This window comes from Argopecten irradians, chromosome 9, assembly GCF_041381155.1.
Source record: "Argopecten irradians isolate NY chromosome 9, Ai_NY, whole genome shotgun sequence".
Classification (NCBI taxonomy): Eukaryota; Metazoa; Mollusca; class Bivalvia; order Pectinida; family Pectinidae; genus Argopecten; species Argopecten irradians.
The window spans coordinates 13,876,017-13,899,191 of NC_091142.1; the positions used below are offsets into that span (position 1 = coordinate 13,876,017).

The 23,175-nt window shown below is 36.2% G+C and overlaps 1 protein-coding gene and 1 long non-coding RNA gene across 4 annotated transcripts; one reads left to right on the top strand and one right to left on the bottom strand.

Annotated features, from left to right (window-relative positions):
- Window positions 1–5,211: 5,211 nt before the first annotated feature.
- LOC138331552 (uncharacterized) lies at window positions 5,212–11,342 on the bottom strand. Its single transcript, XR_011209698.1, has 3 exons — window positions 11,217–11,342; window positions 5,592–5,725; window positions 5,212–5,290 (listed from the first exon to the last, which is right to left on the bottom strand). It is a non-coding gene; the product is annotated as an uncharacterized lncRNA (long non-coding RNA).
- A 16-nt stretch (window positions 11,343–11,358) lies between these two features.
- On the top strand, window positions 11,359–20,863 carry LOC138331553 (RNA N6-adenosine-methyltransferase mettl16-like). Of its 3 annotated transcripts, none has more exons than XM_069279250.1 (8): window positions 11,359–11,672; window positions 13,291–13,662; window positions 14,490–14,633; window positions 15,340–15,604; window positions 15,829–15,898; window positions 17,994–18,083; window positions 19,480–19,611; window positions 19,938–20,863. In XM_069279250.1, the coding sequence occupies exons 2-8, from the start codon at window positions 13,341–13,343 to the stop codon at window positions 20,688–20,690; spliced, it is 1,776 nt and encodes a 591-aa protein (XP_069135351.1). In that variant the 5' UTR covers window positions 11,359–11,672; window positions 13,291–13,340; the 3' UTR covers window positions 20,691–20,863. The 3 variants fall into 3 exon arrangements, with proteins under 3 accessions (XP_069135351.1, XP_069135352.1, XP_069135353.1); XM_069279251.1 differs by lacking the exon at window positions 11,359–11,672 and adding an exon at window positions 11,877–12,658; XM_069279252.1 differs by lacking the exon at window positions 11,359–11,672 and adding an exon at window positions 12,612–12,642.
- The last annotated feature ends 2,312 nt before the right edge of the window (window positions 20,864–23,175 follow it).

The following is a 23,175-nucleotide window of genomic DNA, read 5'->3' on the forward strand; positions in this document are numbered from 1 at the left end:
TTTATATCAATCTAATAGATATCACTAGCCAACCACAAAAATTCTTTTACACAACAATACTGGAGGAAACGGTGCGATCATCAGCTACGGCCCGTCACGTAATCTAAGCAATGAAAACTATCATTGATAAATTTAATAGTTTTATAACATTACCTACAACTATGTAATCGACAAACATAAAAATACCATTCACAATAACAGTCTACTGTCACATAGCGCAATCAACAGCCCGCTTGGCCATCGAGCAAATGGAGCAGAGAGCGAGGTCCTGACATGTCACACCAAGGAGCCCATGGGCGATACGAACACGAGGGCGACTTGTACATTTCTAAAGTGACCCTCAGGATCGGGCCTACACTCCATTGGAGTAGCGTGAGTTACCCAGAACGACACTAACTCTGGTCGTTAGAACAGCTGGCGATGAGGGAGCTCATCGTGTACAGTAAAGGGGGAGGACAGGGCTTCGATTGTAGGTTGAGCAGCAATCGGCACCAGCCTCGGGCACATAGACGTCGACTGGGGGTGTCTTACGCTCTTTCTCTTCATAACTCCCCTGGCTCATTCATTCATGACCGGCCACTTCTCGACTCTGCTGCGGCCCGATGTAAGTCGAAGCACACAGTAATCGTGTGGTACTATAATAACAGAAGTTTCAATACTGCACGAAACAAACCACATGTTAACATGAATCCAAAATTCTAGTCGCTATTTCCACATTTGACATATTGTAGCTAAAGATAAAATACGCAGCGTTAATGCATAATATCTGCATATTGTCTCAGTTGATGTTCCTCATGTATCTATAATGACAGTGCGTCATTCATCCGCATGATGTGGTAAACCCTGTCTGCAGAATTCAAATTGTTGGTAGACAACATAAGGTATTAGAGCAGATATACAGAGAGAGATAATCAACACAAAATGGTGTCAAGTGATATCATCACCTTCAGTTAAAAACATTACAACTAGCAGCATAAAGTTATTTGATCTCATCTCCCATAAGAAATAGAATTACATTGACTAAGAACAGAGTAAAATATATTTTTGTAATGCCGTACGAGTCACTTCTCGCGTTCAAACAGCCTCAAGTTAATCGTTAGATTAGATAATGATAATGTTAGAACATATTCATAGATCATCGCTGTAGACACATGATTGCTGTAATGACAGAACTGTCGGTTGGCTTTGAAAACCCTTTCTGGAAAATGAAAACAGACTTAATCAAATACGTCGCCATAGTGAACACTTACAACAGACTGTAATAATACAGACCCAGTGTACAACCACCCACAACAGAATTTCTTGAGATAAACTTCTAGTCCACGGTGAACCCGAAATAATATTAAACCCCACTTGTCCTGAAAGTCATCGACTCGAAACGTGTGGTCATGACCGTGAACAAAGTGTTCCATATGCGACTACTAGTGATCAGCAAAGATTACATGTCTACAGCGCACAGCTATCATGATTCCTAGCATATATAAATAGGGGTTCCATTAAAAAATACGAAACTCTTGCAGGAAAAGACGCGCGCGCCATAAAGTATTGACTCATCAACTTTTATTAAACAGCTTCTCATTGCGATCAGATAAACTCTAACAAGCACAATATTTAGCACAGCCTATTTCTAATTCAACATTAACATTCATATGTTTGAAATCTGCTATCATAATTTTTATAAACAGGACATCAATATTCCCTGTATCATATTTTAAAAATCTTTAACATTAGGTAAAACAGAAGCAAAACAGGAAATTGTCAAAAACATAATTTTTCATTAGACCATGTAAATTCAATACAGTAAAAGTTAAAAGACTAGATTTCTAAGGAATTGTTCTCTGATACTAACTAACCATGCCGATGGTCTATCCAAAACATTCGTAGATACCTGTAAATTACCCACAGTTTTTATAGTACATATCAGCTGAACACGAAAACTGAAAACAAAAAATAACATGCATTACAACAATGGAAAACCAATTGAAATTTTAAATTTAAAAGATTTTTTGTTTAATTTACAAGGATATAAGTAAGTCAAAACCCTAAAATTGAATCATTATAGCCGAGCAGTCACTGAACAGCTTTTTGATACGGGGGCCTATTGTGTGCTAAGAGTAGGTGAGTTTTTAACTTTCAAATCATTTGTATTACCTAAGAACTGTAGTTCGGATTTCCATTTTAAGATCTACCAGTTCCAAAAAATATATTACTTTTATCCTTAGGTTAAATGAACTATTTATATTAGTCTATAAATACCATACATATACAACAGTCTGGAAGGGCACATACGTATATCCGGGGATGGACCTTTATCAAAAAATAGAAAATATACAGATTTAACCTAACCCAAACAAGAGTTATTATCGAGATCCCACAATACGACCAGTGGGTAAGGTATCAATATTTACCACGGTCGAAATAGAAATCAGATTCCTCTGGATGATTATGACGTTCATGAAACTCAAGTTGACATTTATGACGTCTAAGCATACTAGCTAAGTGCGGAATAATCAATCGGAGTCAATTTAACTTAGGTCCATGTATTTTTTGGTATCTTGAAACCCTGTATTTCAATCAGGGACACCGTATTGCTGTCTTTGCATATTACCAGAGGTTAGGCTCCCAAGGAGGTGGGTATCTGATTGTCACATACATAATAATTGTTAGACGCATCGCGCAATTTACATACATTGTTTATCTTAGCCGAAAACTAAAACTAAGACGTTTTACTCTCCTGTCCACCATCCGAGCAAATACATGACCCGCACGAACTCAAGTACCTACCAACAAAAGTCGAGGTGAACTCTCGTTAATACATATTCAAATACAGAAATAGGTCCCTGTACCAAGGTGTATTTGCCTAGCCTTGATCGAAGGCTACATCCTGTACACGAGTCACTGTGTGTCCCTTTTAGAGGTACCTGTCAATAGTCCAAGCCAGCATCTCGTAAATCCCATAAAACTTAAACAATGAATTGATATCTTACACAGAGTGGTCTCCTGTAAACCACACGAGACAAATAATATCATTAATATAATCATCAAACAAAAATATATTTAAAGTCTTCGTAAATCCCATAACTTAAACAAAGAAAGATGTATCCTTCTCTAGAGAATGTTTCTAAGCAACCGACAGAGAAGAGCAATAAATATATATATACATTATATGCTACTATCAAAAAGAGTTTTATTTTTATATGTAAATTAGTAAGAAATCTAAGCAGTATTGAATTACTCCTAGACAGGTAAGGGATTTATTTGTTCCGAGGTGGCAGATTTTTTTCTCCAGATGATATCTATAATTAGTGAAATAAAGAGAAATGGTCAATTTTAATCATATAATAAGGGACTGCATTTATGGAACCTACCATTCAAAAAAAACATATGATAGACTTTCATAAGCACAGTTTTCAAACAGATTATAATTCCAATAAAATTTAATAATCTTTCATAACACAAATTGAGTAAAATTAATTGCGAATTGGCTCACAATTTCCTTTAAAATGAGACGAACAGGGTGGTGTGACAAACATTCAGGTACAGAAATCATCATCTACTGTTCTTAACCTTCATAGTAGCATCTTTACACGCTAGCTGCGAGAACATAACCAATATACTAAAATTCGGAGGTGAAAATATAACCGCGTTGGTATGACTGGACTGCAACAGCATGTACCGGGTGGGACCACATGAGGAGGGTGTACTTTCTCTAGGAAGGACGGTGGAAACCCACTCTCCGCAGAGACTTCGACGTCCGCGCGAGTGTGGGCCCCTCCAGAGTATGAATTTCTTTTACTGCCTACCGAAGTAGTTTTGGGCTTCAAGGTCCATGACCTAGAAAACAACAAAAATATAGAATACCATCATAGAAATTGCAAGGTTTCTGGATGATACCTGATGGTTCAAAACAAATAAGCAACAATACTAGTTGATGTTACACGTAGACAATTTAAAGGTAATGATACTTATTGTGCTGAAAACTAAAAATCACAGAAATCACAACACATCATTACTACAGGCTTAATTCTTTTCATGCATTTCATGAAGATTATCAAGAAAGAAATATCTTATGATTGACTGAATATTGTTATTAATGAATAAGAATCTTACAATATTATTATGAATAAAAAAAGAAACAAATGAGACATTATAAACACCCATTACTATCTTTTACATAATTGTTAAAATCAAAATGTTCAAGAGATATGTCCCATCGCTGTACAAACGTAATTTTGTCAACTATCAAAAACAGGTAGCAGAACGAGTTTAAAGATATTTTTTTCAAGCTGACAAAAGTGTTATAGTGAGCAATAGTCATCCATTACGCACTATTGAAAAATATAGAGCTGTCTAATTTTTACTTCAAGCTACAAAATATGAAAAATAATTAATTGCATCCCGAAAAAATTCTGTGTCACTATATCCTATATGGAATGAAGCACGGATTACGCATGCACCAAAGGCTAAATACATTATTTTATATTATTTTTTTGTGTTAATTAGACATATCTATACACGATTAAACACCAATTATTGTTCAAATGATGAATATCATTTATGCTCTGTCAGCGGTGGAGCATCTTTAGTGTTATGTAAATTGGTTTTTAAATATTTGTAGGTAACATTTTCTTTTAGGCTTTACCAATTTTGTTCATTTTTTTTTAAAATTAACTATACATGTATCCTTTTGTGTCCCCTTTTCCGGACAGAGTATTTCACCAATCTCTAACCTTCTGTTACTATTAATAAATGACAAGTTTAAAATCAAACAAAGACTGCAAACCTTTTTCTGAAGCCTGATGACAGATGTGTCCATTTCTTTTCTAATAGGCCTGCATATTTCTTGTCAATTTCTCTCCTTGCTAAAAATCAATCAATATTTCAAAACGTGAACCATGTGTAAACTTAATTTCATCATTACTAATAATTTGAAAATTCTTATTTAGTGAAATAGTAGTGAAATATGTCTGTGACTAAACCTTTAAAGAAAGAAGAAGACATGAAATCCAAAGATCTACCGTAGACTTCCGTATGGTTGTGACATAATATAACCGCACCACTTATTGTCAACAATTAGAGTGACCAAGATAACAGTAACTACTGAAAGCTCTTGATAAGTTTGACAAGTAAGATGTGAGTGCAATTATAAGTTTACATTTATAATTCTGTAATTAATTCAAATATTTTTTGTTTGTTTGTTATAATACTTACCATGGAGGCCTCTTTCTGGAATTCTCCCAGAGCACTAATGTATCCATTAGAACTAAGGTAGTCAGCTATTGCACGATTTCTGTTGAAGATAAAATAACACTATGCAGTATAAAACAAGTTTTTAATACAAGACTTTATACACTTTCAGTTATTATGAAATAAGTTATAATCAACTTTCTTACGAATGGGTCATCGGTTAAAATCTTACAAACACCTCATTTTCATGAAAATAGAATTATGTAGCAACAAAATTTATCTATAAAGTTAAAGCCAGAATCCAAGAATAGATCAAGTCATACCATGAAATTCAGGTTCAAATGCATGAATAACAGTAAACATGAATAATTTAGAATTAAATGGTTGTATTATGATTTACTTACAGTTCTTCTCTTTGTCTTTGAGATAAAACCATTTTGAAACTTTGGATGCACCAAACACTTCACCGATTAAAGTGCCAAGGTTAACCAATGGGAGGCAGATACAGCAGAACAGTTTAGTTCATTTTGTTGCAAGTCTGAAAAATAAAACAAAGGCAAGGTAATATAACAATGTTCAGCAATTGAAAACCTGAACTTGAATTATTCATATATCAATACTGAACCACTGAAATGTTCCCACTAACTAGGTATGCAATGAATTATTAAGTTGCTAGTGTGTGAATAGCATCACAAATTCAAAATCAATAATTGGTTGATAACAACTGATTAACTATCACTTAAATCATGTTCTGGCATGTATTTAATTTTCATGATTTATCAATTGTTTAGTTTAATCTATATGGGATGGGGAACATTGGATTTCAATGTCTAATAGTACTAGCTATGAAAGAACTTACAAAAGTTTTCATTGATACATATGTAATTACAAAAAAATTCTATTGGCAAATCCAATTCTAGGACCCAAGATTGCCCTGACAATAATGTAATAAAGATAATAAACTGAAACATAATATAAAATATCTAAAGCTTTTTACCAAACACTTAAAGCCTTTCACAAATATTATCATTAGCATGGTCACGCATGTTGTAAGTTAAAGTTTATTTTCCAGTACATGGATCCTCTGACTCAATCACAGGATGTCCAGTCGACCCCTGACTTTTACAATTCAGAAGGCAAATCACAATTTCTCAGATTGAGAAAACTGAATAGTCAAAACATATATGACAAAAAGACACATGCTTCAAACTGAAGAGTCAAATCTGATTTTTGGGAGTCCAGGGCTTGACATTAACCATTGCTTGACTGCCTGGGGCAGGTGATCAGTTACGCCTGTGACTTGCCCGACTGGGCAGGAGGATATTTTAGTGCCATTGTTACTTGTTTGAGCTGATGTAGGGTTGATATCCGTCAAACAGATGTTTGTACACCCATGTAGTATACATATGTGATAATTCAAGCGCTTTGATGACAGTCATAATATTATAAAAATTTACAGAAAGCATAGTAAACAAATGCAACAGTATGGCAATGGTGGAAATCAAAAGTTTATCATTATGTGCAAGATTAATTATGCATGACCAGCTTTTGACTGAAAATTCATCAATTCATATGTGTTTTGTTCGTCATGCAGGCTACATGCAACCTAATCTACTCATTAATTGATCTTTCACTAACAGTGAAACCTGTTCATCTCGTAAACTAGAACACTGACACGTCAGAAAGGGCCCCGCTATTTGTCTGACGTGCTTAAGTGAAAAAGTAGTATTTTGACAACGAATTCTTCCGTGTTAGCTATATGTTGCTAATAAATAATTAATGTCAACATTAATTGGGAAACCGATGATGGTACATTATTATAATTCTTTGGAAAAAGTCTTCCAAGTATTTAACTTGAATCCTGATTCCAAGCTAACATTACATTAAGAGCATACAATTAACTCAAATACCCCTTTTAAACAAGGTAAACCTCATAGTTTGCTGAAGAAACACATAACAAATGTGAAAGGAAGGGAATAAAGGTCTTGCTCAAATATTTTAATCATGTAAAAGTTTTTTTCCATAAGAGTTGTATCTGCAAATAAACTCTGTGGAATGGTATATCTAATCATATCATGTAGCCATTTTGATTCAAATCATATTGACTTTAATTAATATATTAAGCAATGAATAATTCTATTTATTATGTCATAACAAATTGTTAATAAGTCCAAAAATGGAAAATGTCAACCTTTGATGCAGTGACCCCATGATCTTACCTTTGGTCAGTCAAACCTTTGGTGAATTGACTTCTTGTTTAATTCTGAACAACTCTGCTTCATTATAAATGTTGTAGCAAAATGTTCATGAGAAAATAATTTTTTTAAATTTGACCTTGACCTTTGACTTAGTAACCTTGGCCCATGACCTTACCTTTGGACAGTCAACTCCTTGTTTAATTCTGAACAACTTTGCATGATAATGTTATAACAAAATGTTTATCAGTTAAGAGCAACAACATTGTGATTTTTTTGAATGTTAAAATCCAAGATGGCCGATTTTTTTAATTTAATTTCAGCCTGAAAAATTACCAAGCAGATCTAGGATGGATGGGGAATCATCATGTAAAATATGGGGAAAATACTCCACTCCCTTCCATCATTAATGTGCAAAAGAAAAAAAACGGACAGACGGACGGACGGACGGACGGACAGACAGACAGACAGACAGACGGACGGACGGACGGACGGACGGACGGACAACCTGATTACTATAGGGCACCCGCATCTCGATGCGGGGCCCTAATAATCACTGATACTGTGCATGTGTGGACTTAAGAAGATACCGGTATATCAAAGCAGATTGGTAGTGTCGGCGGAGTTATTAGGTCTGGAAGGTTCTTGATAATTTTCAGTTGGTCAACTGCTCAGTAGATAGGAACAATTTATCTTAACAGAACATATTTTGTTATAAACTTTCATTATGCTCATAAAAAAACCCACAAAAAATAAGACAAGAGGCCCATGGGCCTTAACGGTCACCTGAGTTAGAATATATAATGAAACAAATAATGAAATAAATTAAAGACATACAAACACTATATACTGGGCCTTGAAGCAAGTTAGTCAGTGATTTATAAATTTGACTTGTTAGACTATGAAGAGTATTTGCTTCCATCAAGCTGTGAACTTAGAGGTATTTTTTGAAATTTTAATCATTTTGACCCTGTTTGGTCCTGCCCCTCTGGTCCCCCAAGGCGTCATTGAGGACGGATATGGATGTTAAAATGCTATATCTTAGGATAATAATTCTAATCAAATTTGACTATTTTCCTACGAAAATTGGGCAAATAATGTTCACAAATATGTTAAATGTGTTTTCCCTATATAAACTATAGTAAACTTGACCCCCTCCCCAGGGGGAAACGCGAGACCCCAGGGTCATATAATTCACAATTTTTGTAAAGGACCTTAAGACCTTTCTATTTATGAAAAGTATTTGATTCTACCATTTCCAGAATTTCAGAAGAAGATTTGTGAAGTTTTAGCCTATTTGACCCTTTTTTTAGCCCCGCCCCTCTGCCCCCAGGGGGTCGGCCAGGACCAATGTGGATATGATATTAAAATGCTATCTTAGGCTAATAATTCTAACCAAGTTTGACTCGTTTCCAATGAAAATTGAGCGAAACATGCCCATAAATGTGTTTTCCTTTTCCCTATATAAACTATAGTAAACTTGACCCCCTCCCCAGGGGGAAACGTGAGACCCCAGGGTCATATATTTCACAATTTTTGTAAAGGACCTTAAGACCTTTCTATTTATGAAAAGTATTTGATTCTACCATTTCCAGAATTTCAGAAGAAGATTTTTGAAGTTTTAGCCTATTTGACCCTTTTTTAGCCCCACCCCTCTGCCCCCAGGGGGTTCGGCCAGGACCAATGTGTATATGATATTAAAATGCTATCTCAGACTAATAATTCTAACCAAGTTTGACTTGTTTCCAATGAAAATTGAGCAATACATGCTCATAAATGTGTTTTCCCAATATAAACTATAGTAAACTTGACCCCCTCCCCAGGGGGGAAACGTGAGACCCCAGGGTCATATGATTCACAATTTTTGTAAAGGACCTTAAGACCTTTCTATTTATGAAAAGTATTTGATTCTACCATTTCCAGAATTTCAGAAGAAGATTTTTGAAGTTTTAGCCTATTTGACCCCTTTTGACCCCGCCCCTAAGACCCCCCGCTGGGGGTCAGTCATAGAAAATTTGTTAATAGGATTAAATGGCCTTCTCATACTGATAATTCTGACAACATTTGACTCATTTCCTATTACAAATGACCAAATAATGCACAAAAATGTGTTTTCCCAATATAAACTATAGTAAACTTAACCCCCTCCCCAGGGGGAAACTAAAGACCCCAGGGTCATATAATTCACAATTTTTGTAAAGGACCTTAAGACCTTTCTATCTATGAAGAGTATTTGATCCTACGACATCTGTGAGTAGAGAAGAAGATTTTTGAAATTTTACTCAATTTTACCCCTTTTGGCACCTCCCATAGCCCCCTGGGGGGTGGGGACCATATAATTCACAATTTTGATTGGCCTTATGCCTTAGAAGGTTTGTGCAAAATTTCATTGAAATTGCTTCAGCAGTTTTGGAGAAGAAGTCGAAAATGTAAATTGTTTACGGACATACGACGGACGACGGACGACGCACGACGGACGACGGACGACGACGGACAAAAGGCGATTAGAATAGGTCACTTGAGACTTCGTCTCAGGTGACCTAAAAATCTAAAGGAATGATAAATTAATCATAAAAATAGAGAAATTTTATCATTTTTCATTAAATTTTATTGGGCAAGTCAATTGCCAGTCGGGCAGGTAGGTTTTTGTGGTCACCTGCCCGACAATCATCGAAAGCCAGTTCAGGCTTCTGGTGAAGATACATTTGGTTAGTTCGTTAATATGGATGGGAACATTTCCAAACTCAGTAGTGAATCAATTTATCCCTATCATTATCAAAACTAAATGTGATGAAATTAATGGATTATAAGGTTTTCACATTGACCATTGCCAAAGTATTTACATTTTATATAGTCAGACTCAAAGGGTTGAGTGCATTTGACTCAGGGAGGTGGCATGAAATTTAATGTTGTTTCATGATTTTTTTTTTTTTTGAATTTTTTTTTATATATATGATAAAAACTTGTTCTTTTATGGGTGGTAATGATTGGCAAGGGCAGACCTGAAGGGGTTCAGGTTTGTTATGCTTGCTTCTGAAGATGGTAGGGAATTCCAGTCAGAGATGGTTCTGGGAAAAAAAACGAATATTTGTAAACATTTTTGTTGGTGTAAATTTGGTTAAATTTGTGTATACGTCGAGTTCTTCTGTCTCCTTGTGATAAGTGTTGAGATGGAGTTATGGCAACAGTTTTATTTATGATCTTATGGAATGTTACCAGTCTGGCTACTTTTCTTCTTTGGGCTAGGGGCTCCCATTCTAAAGATTGTAACATGTTTGTGACACAGCCAGGGTCTCTTGATCTATGGTCATTATAGACAAATAGAGAAGCCCTTCTTTGTATGTTCTCTATAATGTTAATCATAAGGTGTAAATAAATAACCATGCATTCCACAGGTAACGTTCAATGTCAAAGTCACCTAACTTAGTGTTTAAAAGAAACAATGTTGTAAAACAATGGACACAGTGTAAATCCATTGCTGAGTAGGATGGTGTATCGTCATAATCGTGACACTGACAGATGTCAAGAGCATCAGAATGAAGGAAGACTGAGAAATGACATGGCCAGGAATCAATCGCAGTATTTTGCTATTCTCTAAATTAATAAATGGTCAATATCTATAAGTATTGCAATGTATGTTATACAAATATTACGGCAAAAGTGATGGATCGATTCAAAGTTAAAATTTCAGCTAATGAATGATAATTTTTGCAGACAGTGAAATGTCACCCCGCCATATCTGTAAAGTTGGGCCATGAGGAAAACATCAGTTTCAAGATTAAATCATTAACATCGGATAATCTACATAAACATCAGATATTTTGAACCATTTACCATGTATAAATACTTGAATTATATCTGTAAAATTGTCACAAATCGTCGAAAATACCCTCTTTGGCAGGACTCCACACGTAAATTTCACCCGATAATGACTTACTGCGCATGCTCATTACCTCATCCGGAAGTCATATCGTAAACAAAACAACGCGAGATTTGACGTTATTTCAAAGTCTGCGCCAACTTACGTTTTGTAGACGTTGTTTACATGTTTTCATGTGGAAGCATGATATAAGGATACTTCAGTTGTGACACTTAACGATAGAGTTTCTTCAGTAACACTGAGAAACGCTGTTTCTATCCGAATGAACTGCCAGTTAAGAGTTATGAAGTAATTTCCAAATCGGACAGGTCTAAGTAAAGCACATGTCTGCATGTTAGCACGACTTCTAACAAGCATTCTTAATAGACAAGATGATGTTTCGAGAGATGATTCAAGATATACAATAACTGGTAATTAAATATATATTGTTTTTATTTTTACTTGTCTCTTTGCCAATTTAACCATTCAATGTTAATTAGATATCAATTTAAGGAAGAAAGTGAAACCAGTTATTTTGTACCTTCATTTTGAAAGAGTTCCAGTTTAAATATCCGTCATTAATCAGGTCCGGTAGCACGCTAAATCTGGCTATATAGCTAGATTTGACTATGTAGCCAAATCTGACAGTAGGTGTAGTGGACAAATATAAACAAAAATGACATACCTGGTCACAAAATCAGCGTACACATCGAAAATTGAATGACGAATCTTGAGAATCGGCAAAACGAAATATTTTTGTCATCCAAAATAATTTCCGGTGAACTTTTAAAAATCCGTCGTTGCATTTTTTGGTACTCGCATCCATTCATCCTCATGTTCTGATGAAAAAGATATAAAATCCAAATTTCCCATTTGAAATATGCCACATACCCTGTTGTTTATGAGCCTACTATGGCACTTTTTGCACATGGTCACTATTTGCACGGGATCTGCATGCTCCAAGTGCACCTGTGGCCCGAATCTTCATCATGTGGATGCTTATCTGCAGACGACACAGCAACGCCATATTGGTTCGCCTCGCTATAGTTTTCTTACCAAAGAAGAGTGATAATGGATACTAAATAATTGCAACGATGGAAGTTTAAAAAGTTGCCTGCAAATGAACAAGTAGTCAAACATTATTCATATCACCGATTTACATGTTTCGTCATCCATGCTTTCATACTCCACGAGAAAAATGTGACCAGACCTCACCTGTTTGTTTACGTTTGTCCACTATAACGTGTTGTCAGATTTGGCTATATAGTCAAATCTAGCTATATAGCCAGATTTAGCGTGCTACCGGACCTGTTAATTGAAAGCTGTTGTGGTAAAGTTGGAGATGACTCCACTATCCAGCATCCTCAATCCCAAGTAAAAATATCTGCTTAGTATCCCATGGTACAGGCTATAAAATGTAAACCTTCTATATCTTTAACTGATTAATTAATCAATCATTTAATTTGCTCTGTCACGGGTTAAATAGGCTTAAAATAACGGAGAGATAGTTAGGGACCTGATGAATGTTTTATTGACCTTCATTAAAGGTCATGGCTATAAGTGTCGGATAGGCTTACTATCAGTAAATCTTTTAAACAAGAGACCTAATATTGGACTTGTGCCATACTGGAATGAAGACCTAGCAGCATTGTTTAAATTCAAGGTTACAGAAAGGCCTTAATTGCTCAGATGAAATCTTAAAACTACTCCTTATTTAATTGGCAATAACTTCAAGTGCAAAGGCCTATAGAATATATTGGACCTGTGGCATGAACTTTCAAGTTTGTTCAGCAAAATGACCTTGACCTACTTTCAATTTCATGCTATTCAAATAATATCAGAAAGTTACCACTTTTACTGAAGATCTCTTTTACAAATGTCTAAATTGTTAGTTAAAGAAAAAGTGAGCATGCATTTTTTTAACCCACTTCGTCTTTTTTATTTTATCCAAAGATTTTTTTCTTTTATATCAATAGTCAAAGAATTAATTTTGATCAATGATGACCTATATACAGAATGTTGTTATCCATCTTTTCCTTATTTTTGCAGATCATTTAGTGCCATCAAGACTTTGGATGTAATAAGGAACAGTTTTCAGAATGGCTTTAAATAAGTTTATGCACCCGAGGAACTTGTACAAGAATAAAAAGCCAAACTTTCAGGAGTTAGCACTGAAATATCCTGACTTCAGGAAATATGTGTTTCCTGATGTAACAGGCAAACTGTTCCTGGATTTCAAGCATCCTGATTCACTGAGACAGCTATCAAAAACCTTACTGGAAGACGATTTTGACTTGAAGATGGAACTTCCTTTGGATAGACTTGTCCCTACAGTACCGCTACGCCTAAACTATATACACTGGCTTGAGGATGTTCTCGCGGCATCAAAGGCAGGGAAATGTATAAAAGGCATAGATATAGGTATTCATATTGCATAATTTCAATTTTTTACATTGTACATACTGGTATTATACAGTTATCTGCCCTTGCAGTTAGGTTTTGATTATGAGGTCATATATTTGGGAGCGTAACATCAAAATTTTTTTGCAGAAATAACAAGAATTTTACTCATCATAGATGTCTTAATCTATACCTTCTGTAAGGGAGATAACTCTGAAATATGCAAACAGAATAACGGATTCAGATGGTTAATAAATAGCATTCTGTAGATTTTAATCAATTCGTTATACCTTACCTAATACTCCAAATCTATATCTTAATTGGCAGTCTTGGTTATTTTGCCATATGCTTTAAAATCTATTATGCAATGAAACTTGTCTAATCCGACTCTATGGGCATACAAATCTTTGGTCCTAATCTTTGGTCCGATTAGATAGGGTGTCAGAGAAGTCAGGTATTCATTGTTGTTGACTATTGTTTTTCGTGGGAATATGGTAGTGTTGGATTTAACAGAATATCTTAAAAATCTTGTGTCGGATTAGACAGGATTCACTGAAAATGGTTTAAGTGTAATATCTTACAAGGGGATAAAACTTTAAAAGTTCAACATCTTATGATCTTATATCCTTTAATGATCATGAAACTCTAGACAAATGTAAAGTGTTTTGAGGAAAATAAGCAGCAATTTAACATGAGTTTTCATGGTTAAAGAAAATTAACTATGAATAAAATCCTATAGTGCTTCAGGCCGTTTAATCAAAATTGTGTTTTATTTTGTGTAGAGATGTGCATGCATATGATGATACATTGAATGAAGCACTAAAAACCTAGGCTTATTGCTGTTGTAGGTACAGGATCAAGCTGTATATACCCCATACTGTCCTGTAAATTACACGATGACTGGACCTTTTTGGCTACAGAGGTGGACGATAAAAATTTCATGTTCACGCAGAAAAACATAGAAACCAATGGAATGACTGAGAGAATAAAAGGTAAAACGTTTGGAGTGTTTGTTTGTAAAACAACAGTTATTGTGTTATCTGCAACGCAAGGGCGACATATAGGTATCACTATGTCTGTGTTTGTGTTGGTGTCGACAGCGTCTGGGAAAAGGTTTCTGTTCGATAACTTCAGTATTTATTGTCCAATTCTAACCTTTGGTATATATATTGCTTTATATAAATGAGATCTCTGATTGGTTTGATACTGGTCAAAATTCGTCAATATTTGAGTTTATACGGGACTTGATAACTTCACCTAATTATCAATAATATTTTCAACTGTAAATAACTATTTTTTGCAATGTTTTAAACTGCTGTGTAGGAGACCTTCCACTTTTGCTGAATTCTTGTTTGATAAATATCTACTTACTTTGACTATCAGTTGATGTGATATACCCGGGTATGAAATATTACCTTCATATGAGAATGAACGGTTTTTGTTTTGCTGAGGCTTGACAAAACCTTTTCGAATGGAAAGTAAAGCATATTTTGTAAATGAAAATATCGGTAGCAAAGTATACTCATGATTCAGATGTCCTATTCCTATATGATGTTTTAATACAAAATACTGCATTGTCTTTACATGTTATAATGATAATATTATTGGAAAATGACATGAATTTTATAAAACATGTTGATAAAATGAGTTTAACCTATGTTCTATAAGCTGTGAACATTGTTTTACATTCATTTGCAGTGAAGAAAGTAAACGCAGTTGATGACACCATCTTATGTGATGCCATTAAAGATGAACCAGACACCTTTGACTTCTGTATGTGTAATCCTCCGTTCTTTGCCGATCACGTGGAGGCCCAAGCTGTAGCTAAATCTCGTAGTTACAGTCGTGCCGACCCAAAGTCAGTCTGTACAGCCAGTTTCACAGAGAAAATCGTGGAAGGAGGTGAGGTCAACTTCCTGAAGAGGATGATCAAAGACTCAATGGAACTGGGGGACAAAATAAGGTACAACTTTTCAAAAGGAATAACATATACATGTACCTGTGTAACAGCTTTAAATAGCCTTTTATGGATTATTTCTGGTATTAAGTGTTTGGGGAAATTGAGTTTTTATGGAAAAATGTACCATATTACATGGATAAGTTATATGTAGTAAATTTCATCGGGGCATAATTGTCATTTGTTGAAAAGATCTTGAAAAGTGATTTGATATTTGAATGTTTGTTTAGAATCTACTCCAGTATGATCGGGAAGAAGAGTTCCTTGCCTCCACTGAAAGAAGAACTTAGGAAACTCAAGGTATGTATATAACTATATACATCCTTGATACTCCAGGGGTTTCTATCACTGCCATATTATCCACACCTGCAATTGCTAAACTAAAGTTATTTCAGGAGAAAGAAACTGACCAATCACATGTCTGTATAGACTTCCTTTGTACTGCGACACCCAACTTCAAAGCCATACAGTCAACCACAGTATACCATTATTTGATTCTTTTGATGTACGATATCTGTTGTCTAACACAGTGCCTGCATTTTTGCTATGAAATATTCAGGGATGGATATAACATCCGTGATAGTACACCCTTGAGTATCAAGAATGATCTATATATGATTATAGATGTTTTGTAAAAATAATGGTTTTTTGTGGGTCAAATATTTTGTGCTGAATTGGATTTTGAAGATGATAGCGAAATGTCAAATCTGCACTAAATCCCAAATATCACTGTTCTAAAACTAAATGCCATTTACCTCAAATTCAGTACAAAATTTATAATGCTATACCGTAAAAACTTGTATAATTTGCACACCAGTGTAATTTGCGCAGGTACTTTTTAGGGCTGAAAAAAATCTACTATCAGTATATTTTGCGCATCAAAAATTTTGGGAAAAAACGATGTCCAGGGAGTCCCAAAATCGATATATGAAGGTGACAATTTCAATGCAAAATATTCCCCTAAAATGCTTGACAACTTGCACAAAGAAGTGTTGTATTAAGAAAAAATAACATATTAAAACCGCATCGTGTTTGTTTTCTTTTATTGGCCACCTTAACCTGAAACTAAAATATCTTGCAGATGTCTAAAACATCGGCAGTCCGGTCCGCCGTACTCCGTGCACATGTCAATGTTTTGAGATATTACACATGAATAGTAATCAGGAACATTTAAAAAGATTTGAATCTATTTGTTTTAAAATTGTCACAATAAGTAATTAGTGTGTTTGAGATCATTAACAATCAACAACAATCGGCTAGCGGATACGTATGTTAGCCTGCAACAATCACATTGCGAGTAAACTCACTACCTGTACGGTACCAGATCCAAGCTGATGGCTAATAATATTTATCAATACGGTTGAATATGTCACTAACCTTGTAGCTTGTTAATTCTGCAGTAATAAAATTGCAAACCACTTATTGAAAGTCCTAATTATACGTCAGTTTTGGCATCTTATAAATCCCACGTGTGTTTTGACTTTTTGCACATGGCCTACAGCTGGGCCCTACGTAAGGTTTCATGTGCAAAGCTGATGGCTAATTATATTTATCAATACAGTTGAATATGTCACTAAACCTTGTAGCTTGTTAATTCTGCAGTAATAAAGTTGCAAACCACTTATTAAAAGTCCTAAATATAGGTCAGTTTAGGCATCTTATAAATCCCACGTGTGTTTTGACTTTTTGCACACGGCCTGCAGCTGGGGTATACGTATGTTTGTGTATACACACACACACTCTCTACAGACTTTCTCTACAGCCTCTCTCCCCTAAAAAAATACAGGTAAACTAGATTGACCCGGCCAAAGTCACTGATTGTGGCTGTCCCATTATACTACGAGGTGCACAGGGTATACATCTCTTGCTGTCAGTAGAAGCCATGCTCTCAGTCAGTCGCCATTGAATTCTCAGGGCAAATAGAAACAAGACAATGTGATCATTAATTAGCCTTAGATAATCCACTTTAATAGGTGAGGCATTGTTTTTACAATCTTTAATACCTTTTATCATATAAAATGGCTACCATACACAGAGCGGTACCTCAGAATGGACAGATCTTTCCCCCGTAACTCATTCTTCAACTTCAAATTTTATTTTTGCACAGAAAAAGTGCGCAAATTACACAAGTTTTTACGGTAAGTGTGATAATAAGTACTCAATATTACTTGGCAACTGCCCCACATGGGATTCAAATGCGAAACCTAAAGGTGGAGGGGGTTTTGAGATCAAAATCCATCATGTGGCATTTGCCAGGTACTTACCTGGGTAACTAACTAAACCCTATAACTATCTTAACCATATGTCTGTGTATTTTCTGGTTGGTAATCTTTTCATTTGCGATGTTTCTAAAATTGTATACTGTACTTACATTTATTACTGTTAATTATTCTAGGTTCCAAAATTTGCCACGACAGAGTTTTGCCAGGGAAAGACCATGCGCTGGGGACTAGCATGGACATTTGACCAAACTGTCAACTTTCCAGTAAGTAATTTTATCCAAAAGTTAACCGCATTACATTGTATCATTTTCTCCGATTGAAGAATATTTAAGAGAAACAAATCATGTCCGATGTGATCTGAAACATCCTCAATGACCGAATCAAACACTGGGAGAGAGTTTCCTCCCTTTGCTGATAGGATCAATCTCATCTCTGTAAATAAATAACTTTATACCGGTAATGATATTTTTTACCAATGTGTTACTGTCAAAACCGGCCCTTGTCTAATCTAGATCCCTGTGTATCCTGGCTTAATTATATGGCATTTTCCTTTTTAGCCCACCATCATCAGATGTTGGGCTATTCAAATAGCTTTTCTTCCGTGGTCTGTTGTCCGTCCGTCCTTCAGTTTGTTAACAATTCTTGTTACCGCTATTTATCAAAAAGTACTGAAGGAATCTTTCTCAAATTTCATATGTAGGTTCCTCCTAGGGCCCTAGTTGTGCATATATTGCATTTTGGGACCAATAGGTCAACAAATTGGCAGCCAGGTAGCCATCTTGGATTTTGAAAGTTAAAGTTTGTTACCGTTATTTCTTAGAAAGTACATAAGGGATCTCTCTCAAATTTCACATAAAGGTTCCCCTAGGGGTCTAGTTATGCATAATGCATTTAGGGACCAATTGGTCGACAAGATGGCCAACAGGCCACCATCTTGGATTTTGATAGTTAAAGTTTATTACCGCTATTTCTCAGAAAGTGCAGAAGGGATTCTTCTCAAATTTCACTTGCTGGTTCCCCTAGGGCTCTATTTATGCATATTGCATTTTTGATCCGATCGATGAACAAGATAGCAGACAGGCGCCATCTTGGATTTTGATAGTTGAAGCTTGTTACCACTATTTCTCAGAAAGTACTGAAGTGATCTGTATCAAATTTTATATTAAAGTTTCCTAGGACCTTAGTTGTGCATTTAGCATTTCCGGACTGATTGGTCAAAAAGATGGCCGACAGGTAGCCATCTTGGATTTCGATAATTGTAGTTTGTTACTTTTGTGAAATACTCAAAGGATCTTTCTCAAATTTCATATGTAGTAATATGTAGTAAAAGTTTGAAAATCAGAGGAAAGATCTCTCTTTGGTTTGTCAGACATAGATCATTCTTTGGTGGGCGCCAAGATCCCTCAGGGATCTCTTGTTAATTTATAGTAATTAAAACTTGTATAAACCGAAAGCCTGGCTATACTGGTCCCAGTGACTCCGATTTAAACAACCGTTACACTGTATATGATTTTTGTTGAAATAATAGATATTCTGTTACGCATAATCTCCAGTTTGAGAATGTTTGACAAACTGGATCACTTGACCTTGGACAGGTATGATATGCACATCAATGTAAAATATGAATTATGCAATAAGATTATGTTTTTGTCACAACAGAAGTCCCTCTTCCAAGAATCCAAGAAGGAGCGGCCTCCGCTGGTGTACCAAGTTCCTCGTGCTCCGACCGACCTAGATTACGATGTCGCACACATAAGTGCCAGGATTAAGGCACTGCTGACAGATCTCAAGGTCAGTACAAGTTCAAGGTCACAATTTCGAACATTGGTCTCTTTTCTGACCTTTCCTTTCACAAATGTTTGCTCAGTAGGGTATATACCTTTGTATAAAGCAGAACCGCTATAATTTTTACTTCATGTTTCATCACTTCCTGAACAATCTAATATAATAAATCAAATGTTAATTATTAATCATGGTGTCGATTCAATTCATTTTATTCCGAATGCAAACAGCATATACAATTATATGTTATCCATACAGTAGATTCAAAACAGAGAAATGGACCTTTATTGTTAGCATAGATTGATGAGTTTATAAAATTCTGGTTTTATTTTCAGATCCAGCATGATGTGACCCTAAACCAGAAGTCCCTTGTAAAAATGACATTGGTTGCTAAAGAAAACACATGGTCGAATCAGAGACGAAAGCGACGGCAGAAAGCAAAAGAAGAAGTTAAACCCTCCACAAATAGTTTTGCCCCTACGGAAGGAACAAAAGACGGACATGATGATGGCTCTGATGGCTCAAGACATTTGAAAGGAAATTCTCAGGAGGAAGAATGTTCTTCCTCAAAAGAACAGAAAGCAGTCCCTGAGGAAAGTGAAAACAATAATCATCCCAATATTGGGTTGGATATTAGCAAAGAGATTGTTAATCACGGTTCAAGCATTGTAGAGTCACAAAGTGCGGAGATTATTGCAGAGAAATGTAAAAAGAGAAAGTTACCAGATTCGGATAAAAAATCTGAAGATGTGGATAGGACATTTGAACCAGTAGCAAAACGTCCATCGCTAGATTCAGAACATTGTGATTCTGTGGTGACTAATGCTGACTTAACATCTACTAAAGGCACAGAATCTATAGATAAAAAGCCTACAGAGGAAATGGTCAATGGCTACAATGAACATTTTGGGGATTCCGCTGAAGAGAAAGTTTTCCTGAAATGTTTTCTGAAGGTGAAGTTATCCACCCCACATGTGGTGATCGAGATGGCTTGGGTTGAAGGAGAGAACAGAGAATCCATGCACCAGGTCTTACAGTATATCAAAAACAAAATGGCAGCAGCCACAGTGCCATTATGGAAGAGATAGTAGCGACAAGTACCGGGTATACATATATGTTATGTAGTGCGGTCTCATTCACTACTACAGTATAAGCCGGTGTATACTGTTGCAATTCAGTTGTTTAAACATACTGTTATTGTTTGCATATAATATGCTAACTATTAAGTACATGTGTTATGATTATTAAATTTAATCCTTAATTGCATGGTCTTTGGATTCTTGAAATTGATTTTATTCTCGTTTTCATTCAGTTTTTAAGACCATCATGGGCTATTCAAATCACCTTTCTTCCGTGGTACGTCATCTCTCAATTCTCAGAAAGTACCGAAGAGATGTTTCCCAAATGTCATTCGTGTCTTCCCCTAGGTTGCTATATAAATAACTGTGCACTTTAAATTTTGGGAACTATTGGGGCACAGGCAGCCATTTTGAATTCTGATAGTTGAAATTTGCTTCTGCTATTTCTCATAAAATGGATCTATTTCAAATTTCATAATGTAGACTTCCCTCTGGCCATAGTTTTGAATGGGACTGATCGCACAAGATGTTTGACAGACAGCCATCTTGAGTTTTGATCCTAAAAGTTTGCTACTGCTTAAGGGATCTGTCTCGTTTCATATGTAGGTTCTCCGTGGCCCAGAAACTTGCATATTGCGATCTGATATCAATTGGATAATATGATTGCTTACAGGCATGCAGCCATCATGATTTTGACCATTGAAGTTTGTTATTGCCATTTCTCAAAAATAACTGTTTGAAATGTAAGTTTCTCTTGGTCACCATACTTTGGCTAATTGCAAATTGTAAATGATCAGAAAGCAACATGGCTGATTAGCACCAATATGTGGACAATGGCCACATTGAAGTATATACAATATTATGGGTATTCAATATTTTAAAAAGAGGGAAAGCAAATACATTGATAGTTCTGTGGTTGGTGTCAAGATCCTAAAGGGATATCTTATCTGGCATGTAGTCTCATGAAAACCTTAGTTACTATGTTTGGCTAATCATCTCTTGGTATTCATGGAAATATGGTGTTAAGGATACCACTAGAGGTGACATGCCAGATATGGTGACCATGGATACCACTAGAGGTGACATGCCAGATATGGTGACCATAAATACCACTAGAGGTGACATGCCAGATATGGTTACCATGGATACCACTAGAGGTGACATGCCAGATATGGTGACCATGGATACCACTAGAGGTGACATGCCAGATATGGTTACCATGGATACCACTAGAGGTGACGTGTAAGATATGGTGACCATGGATACCACAAGAGGTCACATGCCAGATATGGTGACCAAGGATACCACAAGAAGTGACATGTCAGATATGGTGAGCATGGATACCACAAGAAGTGACATGCCAGATATAGTGTCCAAGGATACCACAAGAGGTGACATGTCAGATATGTGACTTAGGATACTACAAAAGGTGACATGCCAGATATGGTGGGCATGGGTACCACAAGAGGTGATATGCCAGATATTGTGAGCATGGATACCACAAGAGGTGACATGCATGATATGGTGACCAAGGATACCACAAGAGGTGACATGCCAGATATGGTGACCAACAATACAACAAGAGGTGACATGCCAGATATGGTGACCAACGATACAACAAGAGGTGACATGCCAGATATGGTGACCAAGGATACCACAAGAGGTGACATGCCAGATATGGTTACCATGGATACCACAAGAGGGGTCATACAAGATATGGTGACCATAGATATCACAAGAGGTGTCATACCAGATATGGTGACCAAGGATACCACAAGAGGTGACATGCCAGATAGGTGACCATGGATATCACGAGAGGCGACATGCCAGATAAGGTGACCATGGATACCACAAAAGGTGAAATGCCAGATATGGTAACCATGGATACCACTAGAGGTGACATGTCAGATATGGTTACCATGGATACCACTAGAGGTACGTGTAGATATGGCATGACAGGTACCACAAGAGGTGACATGCCAGATATGGTGACCATGGATACCACAAGAGGTGACATGCCAGATATGGTGACCATGGATACCACAAGAGGTGACATGCCAGATATGGTGACCATGGATACCACAAGAGGTGACATGCCAGATATGGTGACCATGGATACCACAAGAGGTCACATGCCAGATATGGTGACCATGGATACCACAAGAGGTCACATGCCAGATATGGTGGGCATGGATACCACAAAGGTGAATGCCAGATATTGTGAGCATGGATACCACAAGAGGTGACATGCACGATATGGTGACCAAGGATACCACAAGAGGTGACATGCCAGATATGGTGACCAACAATACAACAAGAGGTGACATGCCAGATATGGTGACCAAGGATACCACAAGAGGTGACATGCCAGATATGGTTACCATGGATACCACAAGAGGTGTCATACACAGATATGGTGACCATAGATATCACAAGAGGTGTCATACCAGATATGGTGACCAAGGATACCACAAGAGGTGACATGCCAGATAAG